This window comes from Netta rufina, assembly GCF_964035555.1.
Source record: "Netta rufina genome assembly, chromosome: 7".
Classification (NCBI taxonomy): Eukaryota; Metazoa; Chordata; class Aves; order Anseriformes; family Anatidae; genus Netta; species Netta rufina.
In genome coordinates this window covers 9,916,300-9,924,588 of record NC_140130.1, presented here as the reverse complement: position 1 = coordinate 9,924,588, position 8,289 = coordinate 9,916,300, and the positions used below count along the sequence as shown (strand labels likewise).

At 52.0% G+C, this 8,289-nt stretch overlaps 1 protein-coding gene across 1 annotated transcript; it reads left to right on the top strand.

Annotated features, from left to right (window-relative positions):
- Positions 1-6,413: 6,413 nt before the first annotated feature.
- Positions 6,414-8,006, top strand: SLC18A3 (solute carrier family 18 member A3; the record flags this gene model as incomplete). Its single annotated transcript, XM_084290169.1, has 1 exon — positions 6,414-8,006. One exon carries the CDS (start codon positions 6,414-6,416, stop codon positions 8,004-8,006), a length of 1,593 nt encoding a protein of 530 aa, XP_084146295.1.
- Positions 8,007-8,289: the final 283 nt, after the last annotated feature.

The following is an 8,289-nucleotide window of genomic DNA, read 5'->3' as shown; positions in this document are numbered from 1 at the left end:
AGATGTGTTCTCTTGAACCAAGTTCCAGCCCCAGCTCAGCCCCTTTAAACACAGGGGAAGGAGAGCCAACTTGGGCATAACCAAGCAAACTGTCTGGAGCCTGCTAGCAGCAGCCTCGCAGCCACAGGATGGGGCCAGAGTTGCCCTGGGCAGGGGGTAGGACACATGCATAGGCCAGCACCACCCACCGCTCTGCTCCAAGCCCAGCTCTCACCCAGCAAGGGTCTGCAGCAGCATGAACCCCACCAGAGCTTTCCCAAAGCTCTGTATCAGCATAGGCACTCCAGGGAAGAGACAGGAGGTAGGACTGACACTAGCTGGCCACACTTTTGGCCCAGGCAGGGAGGCAACAGGAGGTGCCTGGCCCCTGGGAGCCAGCTGGAGCAGCCCATGTTTCTAGAGCCAGGTAGCAGGGAGTATTTGCAGTGAGTTCTTGGAGAACAACCCTCATGCTGAGAGCAACTCACATTTTCAGACAAAATAAGTGAGACAATTGTATGAGTATCCTCAGAAGATTCATGAGCAAAGACAAAAAAAAAAAAAAAAAAAAAAGTTATATAATATATTATTAATATGTATTATTAATTATGGATCATTCATTCAGTTCTACTCAAAAATATCAAAGGCTGCTTTGATAGATCTAAAAGCACCAGCAGGAGCCACTGCCCTTTGTGGCTCGCTGAGAGGCCTCACTAAGAGCCCCCAGCTGAGGAGGGCCACATGGCCCATATGCTGCTCTGAAACAGCACCGACACAGAGGTCCGCAGATACTCCAGCTGACAAAAAGGACAATTAAATCACTACCTTGGCTTTCCTGCCTCCACCCACAGTCTGTCTCAGGCCCCCACTCCAACAAGTATCTTCAAGCCAGCACACTCTTGCCCCATCCTCCTTAATGGGCTCAGACACGGCTTTATGCCTTCCTGAGGAACCAGCCCTGATGCACACCTGCTGTGTCATCCTAAATTTGTGTAAATTTTCCCAATCCTACACATCTGCAAGTACCTATAAGGTGGCTTCAATCTCCGCTGATTTTATCTATGCTGTGAAAAGGAGCATTTTCTCTCCTCGCACTCAAGTGTTTTTCTATAGTTCACAATTCGAAATGTTTTTCAATGTATTCAAAATATTAACTCAAAGGATGAAAGCTTTTTATGAATGTAACTTCTGTGAATAAAAGAATACATGAGAATAGATGGGCAAGACCAGTGATAAATTCTGCCTCACAGCATCACCTAATATGCCTATAATATATGAGTAAATATCTAAGGCACAATAATTATTCTAGGATTATCTTTTCCGAATTTTGTAAGTCACATGGAAAAGCGGGAGCCGTGACAATATTTGCCCCCAGAGGCCAGTACCTATTTCATACTTTACTCAGAATTTTCTCCTTTGTGATAATTTTGTAGAAAGGAATTACGAAAATTGCCAGATGCCAGAGCTTTTCTTGAGAGACAGTGAAATTTCACTTAGATAGTACGAAGATATAAGCTGACTCGTATCCTGTCACTGGGATATGTCACAAAATAATATATTGTGCAAACATGTTTCTATTTCTTTGCCAAGAGATTTGCCTCCCTGTTTAAGTAAAACATTCATATGCAATTCATTCTGCTTGGGACAATGTTGATCCCTTTACAGATTACCAAACTAAAACATTTGACAGGTTATTCGAAATATCCTTCTGTAGCCAGCAGGACAAAAATGCCCAGCATGATGGAAACGTACATTTAAACTGTCAGCAAATCAGATTGCCAATCTGACACTGCTTTTAAAGCAACAGAAACTATCTGTGAGTGTGCGGAAGATGTGTCTCCTGCTGCCTCTGTTCTGAGAGGCTGTTAAGCAACAGGGAGCTAATGAGGAATTTGATTTGGGCTACAGCAAAGCCCCAAAAGGTGAACAGACATGAGTAGCTACCGGAGAAACACGCTAAGAATCAGTAGCGTCAAAACATACCTCAGGTTCCTGCTCACTGAAAAATTGGATGAGAAATGAATGCAGGCATGAACTTGAGGGTTTTTGGAACAAGAATAGATTTTGTATTCTTACAATCGAAAAGCCGAAAACGGTGTCTTTGGAGAAAAAACAATACTTCTCCATTTGGTTGCAGAACATTTTGACAGGCTTCCTCAAAGGAGCAAAGACAAGATAGGACAAAAATGATGCCAAAGAGCTGGGAAGAGAAGCAGTCATTGGGAGGGGAAGAATTTTCCCAGGTCTTATTGCTGCTTCTTGCATCTCAGAGATGGATACCAGTGCAGCATTTGTAGTCCTCGCCTAGCCTGTGACTGACAGAGCAAATGTCTGAAGGATACAAAGAAGAGACAAGGACAGATTAAGGTGACACACAGAGCAGACGCAGGCATAGCATGAACAAAACAGGAAAAGAAATTTCAGACTGAACATTAGGAGACTACTCAAGCCATGAATTTTATTGGACAGCAAAGTATTCTCTAAGGGGGGAAGTGGAATTTCCACTGGCTCAGCCATTTAGAAGTAGAGGTATGTCCTGCAATTTCAGGGTTGGAAGCCACGCTATAATTCAATATCTCTCTTTTATCTCTAACTGCATAACTGTCTATTACAACTAACAAGAACATCAAGTATTGCTGGAGCTACCATAAGCCTAGGCATAAACCCCTGAATTACTTTCTATCTTCTCCTTCTCATCTATTTTTCTGCCTCTCTCTAAGCATTACTGCCAAAGGGTGAAGCAGCATGAAGTATGGGCACAGCGTAAAAACAAAACAGATCGTTCACCATTCCTTGAAAAAGCGTTAGGACAACCATTTTAAAAAGAGGTTTTGCTTTATTTAACACAGCTTTCACAGAAATGGATGGGCGCACTTTCACGTACAGCCCCCATCCCTCATCACATCTGTCCCACGCATGAAGTTTTGTCTTCAGGAATGCATCACCACGGACAGGCAGTCCCTGGGGGCTTACACCAAAAGCCTGTCAGCCGATGGGGCTGATGCTCATGCCCCCCACACTGCCGACCAGACCTGCCCAGCAGGCACTGAGCCCTACCTGCCCCCTCAGTGCCACCCCATGGGCACCACCGGCCATGGGATTTGCCAGCCCCTGCCAGGACTCCCTCTTTCCTCTGCCTTCCAGAGCTCCTGTGTGTGTTTTTCTATGCCTCTGCCCTCAGCCGTGTGCCCGTCTGCCTTGGGAAGGCAGGCTGCGGTGCCTAGCAGGAAGGGCAGGAAGCTCAGCTGCCACTGGCACACAGAAATACACGGCTTTTGCCTAGTGGCCATGGCAAAATGACTGATGTTTTCTCAATAATTCTGCTCATGCGATAATTTATTGGTTTTTGTTTGACAGCCCCACTATTTCATGCACAGAAATGCATCTGAAATGAAGCTCCCATAAATGGGCTTCACCTCCTATCTTCTTCCTTTTCCCTTATCACACTTCTAAAGTTTTTAACATACTTGTCAAACTAGGTGAGCCTCTACTCTGGACAGGATCAGATAAGCAGGTCTTTTAATCAGAAATGATGTAGGAGAGAGACACATAATTAGTTTAGCACTAAGTGCTAAAAACTATTGCCATACCCTTAAGAGGACAAGCTCTCTGTTGCAAACATTAAGTACTTGGGCTATTAAGAAAATTAATATTTTGCAGACAAGAGGAACTCTAACTCTCTGAGTCATTGTGCTTGGACTCCTCCTATCAGAAAGTTGTTCTCCTGTGGAAGGAAGACTTTTAAGGACACCCAATTAACTTAAGCCCATTGCTGACAGCAGGCTGCATCTTAGCAGTTGTTGCTTCTCTCTCTCTGTTAAATCTTCCTGATACAGCATCAAAAACAACTGTCATTCCAAAGTGCAAGGACTATCAATTCTGCAGGTAGCAGGACAAGCAGGCACAGACTGTATACAGCCATTTTCTCTCTTTAGGTACTCATTTATTTTGATTTTTGGAGAAAAAACTTTCTCATTTTCCGAAATTCCCAACAGAGGTAGATCTCTCTTCTGAAGCTAAAGTGGGTGTTAGAAGTGGGACCAGTTGGTCTTTCTAGACCCCTCTCTCCCTGCATGTTCAACTCTAACTGGTATCATCAGACCTATAGGTTTACATACTTATAGACGTGTTATGTATTTTCTGTTGTTTCTGAAATTAGGAAGATCCTAAACATAATTTCTGGGCCTTTTTGGACTCAAGAAAAAATTCCTGTATATGGCAAAGCAGTTATCGTGACCTGCATTTTCCTTTATCCACAGTGTCTCGAACAAAGAAAAGTAATAAGAAGTCCTGGTGCAGTCAATTCTGGTCTTTCTACAAACCTAAAACCTTCTCCTTCTCCTTGACATTAAAAGTGGCTTTCCAAAACTGCTTGTTATGCACTGGAGGATGAATAAATTACATCACCTCTTCATTACATCTTCTCTGCTTTGGGATAAAAGAACAAAATTTTAAAAGTCATCTCATCTCACCCTGCCGTCCCATTCCAAATATAATTATAAGTTTCTAAGCCAAACACCAGTGAGAAGGTTTTTTTGTTGTTGCTTTTTTTTTTTTTTTTTTTTTTTTAACTTTAATTTACTGTGGGTCCATCAACTCTAGCCACCTTTGAAGGTACATTTCCGCCCCATTAGTTCTGTCTAGTCAAAGAAGCTCACGTAGTGATGACGCATCTTTTGTAGATAAGGGTATCCACTGATTTGATTTACTAAGAAGGCTAAATTTATTATGCAACATTTTACAAGTATAATTCTGCTTTCCCTTGATGGTAATAAATTCGATATCAGTTCCCCTGAGACAAGAAAACCAGTCCCTTTATTATCCAGACATGACCCCCAGAGCCAGATTCCATTTTAGAGAAGGGAAATAGCCATATCTCTGATTAAAAGGGAAACTTTAATCAAATAAAGTGCCTCATCAAGCAAGAGCCAAGATTCCAATACTCCTGACTGCAGCACAGCAATGATCCAAAGTCACATCTGCCCCCAGCCCATTACCACTTACTGCAAACGTGACATCCATCCCAAACAGGAGGTACAACTGCCAGGAGCTTCCGTGTCATCCCAGGAGCTGCTCTGCCAGTGCCCTGCAGAAACGTGTTCTCAGGCTGCTCCCCAGGCCCTGTTCAAGGACCCAAGGAAGATGGGCTTTGGGGCATTTGGGTACGTTTTTGCGCGTCTAGATCAGTTTCAAGGGTGACAAGTAGCCTGAACCATGCAGCCAAGTGTAGCAGCCCTGGCCTTCAGCTCAGCACCCTCCCAGTCAGACTCTTCTGTTCTCTCTGCTCCTACACTCTGAAGGAGGCTTTTGGAGCGTTCGGATACTGGCTCCTTCAGAGTCCCAGCTCGAGAGCTCTGTCCCTATTGTCAGTGGTGTATTTCTGTAGTTTTACATCGGGCAATAAACAAATACGAAATAAAGATAGCAATGACAATATGGATGTCCTGGGGTACTATGAAGTGTGCTTTAAGCCTCCACTTGTGTGTAAGCACAATTCTGTATGCCACTCCACGCAGAGGTCTGTCTTAAAGTCCTGCTGGTCATCTAGACAGTTTTCTTGCAACAGAGCAAGACTCTGCAACTGACAGATAAATCACCTCCCTTTCAGTTGCGGAAGCCCAGCTACGCAAGCAAATGAAGGCGCCCAAACTCCACATCCCCCCAGGAACCGCTGGGCTGGGAGATCCAGTTATTTCTCAGTCTTCGGCAGATCGCCTCCTTGGATCAGCCGACGCGTAACGTTTCGGTTACGGGAGTAACGAAATTTCCCCTCTGCTTCGTGGGGAAGCCGCGAAGCAGCACCGAAGCCGCCGCGCTGAGCGATGCCGCCCGCCCCGCGGTGCTTCCAGCCGCAGCCCCGGCCGGGCACAGCTCGGGGAGCCGGTAACGGCCCGGCGGCCGGCGGCTCGTCTCGGCCGTCTGTCCGTCCGTCCGCCCGCCTGGGCGCTACACCGGACAGGCACGGCCGCGGGGACCCGGGACGGTGTCGGAGGGGCCGCGCCGTCGACGGGCGGCCGCCGAGCCGCGGAGGCTCCGTGCTGCCGCGCCGTCGGGGCGGCGAGAGCAGCCCTGGGGGCGGGCGGGCAGAGCCCCCCCGTGCCGGCCGGCCCTGCAGCCCCCTTCCCGCGGCCGTTGGGCGCCGCACGGCGGGGCGGGGCGCGGCGGGCGGGCGGGGGGGCGCGGGTGGGGTTTCGGTGCGCGGCGCTTATTAGTGTGGTGATGGAGGGACGGCCCCGCCGAGCCGCCTCGCAACGGCGGCGCGGGCTGGCGGCGGCCGCGGAGAGGTGAGCGGCGGCGGCGGGCGGCTCGGGCGGCGGCGGCGGCGGAGGAAGAAAAGGAGGAGGAGGAAGAAGGAGAGGAGGAGGAGGCGGCGGCGGCGGAGGGGCCCCCCCGCCGTGCCCCCTGCGGGCGGCGGCGGGGCGGCGCTGCCGGCGATGGCGGAGGCAGAGGCGGGGGCCGTGGGGCGGGCGCGGGCCGCCGTGGCGCGGCTCTCGGAGGCGGTGGGCGAGCGGCGGCGGCGGCTGGGCACGGCCATGGGGGAGGCACGGCGGCAGCGGCGGCTGCTGCTGCTGGTGGTGTGCGTGGCGCTGCTGCTGGACAACATGCTCTACATGGTCATCGTGCCCATCGTCCCCGACTACATCGCGGCCATGCGCGGCGGAGGGGGCGCCGCCGGGCGGGCCGCGCCCGCGGGGGCCAACGAGAGCGGCGGCGGCAACCGGAGCCTGCTGCCCGCCCGGTACCCGCCGGCCACGGGGGGCAACGAGGACGTGCAGATCGGCGTGCTGTTCGCCTCCAAGGCCATGCTGCAGCTGCTGGTGAACCCGCTGAGCGGCACCCTCATCGACCGCGTGGGCTACGAGTTGCCGCTGCTGGCCGGGCTGGCCGTCATGTTCCTCTCCACGCTCACCTTCGCCTTCGCGGCCAACTACGCGACGCTGTTCGCGGCGCGCAGCCTGCAGGGGCTGGGCTCGGCCTTCGCCGACACGGCCGGCATCGCGCTCATCGCCGACCGCTACTCGGAGGAGCCGGCGCGGAGCCGCGCCCTGGGCACGGCGCTGGCCTGCATCTCCTTCGGCAGCCTGGCCGCGCCCCCCTTCGGCGGCGTCCTCTACCAGTTCGCCGGCAAGCGGGTGCCCTTCCTGGTGCTGGCAGCCGTCTGCCTGCTCGACGGGCTGCTGCTGCTCGCCGTCGAGCCGCCCTGCGGCGCCGGAGCGCGGGCCAACATGCCCGTGGGCACCCCGATCCACCGCCTCATGGTCGACCCCTACATCGCCGTGGTGGCGGGCGCGCTGACCACCTGCAACATCCCCCTGGCCTTCCTGGAGCCCACCATCGCCAACTGGATGAAGGAGTCGATGGGGGCCAGCGAGTGGGAGGTGGGCCTCACCTGGCTGCCCGCCTTCTTCCCCCACGTGCTGGGTGTCTACGTCACCGTCCGGCTGGCTGCCGCGTACCCACACCTCCAGTGGTTTTACGGGGCCCTGGGCATGGCCATCATCGGCGCCAGCTCCTGCCTGGTGCCCGCCTGCAGGAATTTCGGCCAGGTCATCGTTCCCCTCTGCGGCATCTGCTTCGGCATCGCTCTGGTGGACACAGCCCTGCTGCCCACCCTGGCCTTCCTGGTGGACGTACGCCATGTCTCCGTCTATGGCAGCGTCTACGCCATCGCGGACATCTCCTACTCCGTGGCGTACGCCCTGGGGCCCATTGTGGCCGGCCAGATCGTGCACACCATGGGCTTCGCGCAGCTCAACCTGGGAATGGGGCTCGCCAACGTGCTCTATGCCCCTGTCCTCCTCTTCCTCAAAAATGTCTGCCAAATGAAACCCTCACACTCGGAGAGGAACATCCTCCTTGAAGAAGGACCTAAGGGACTCTATGACACCATCAAAATGGAGGAGCGCAAAGGCGTGGGCAAAAGCCTGCGGCCAGTGGGTGAGACAGAGGAGAATGGCACGGACTCTTACCGCAGAGACCTGACAGGGGTGTCTGAGGAGGACTCATCAGACTATGAGTACAGTTAGGTTCTCCCACACCACCTGGGAACAAGGCGGGACACATGGGAGAGGGGAAAGGGAGGGTGGGGGGTGAGAGTACTACTGCATTCCGTTTCTGTACCGACATGCAATATATACAGTTTAACCTTTGTCATGATGTAATGGCTTTCTTCTAGACTTATTTTAATCGGTATTTCCTTCAGCATTCTGGCAAGGTGTGTTTGGGGGGGGAGGGAAATCCTGAAGAAAATTATCAGAGTGATCATTGGCATAAATCTAGGAGGGGGTCCTTCCAACACAAACAAACAAC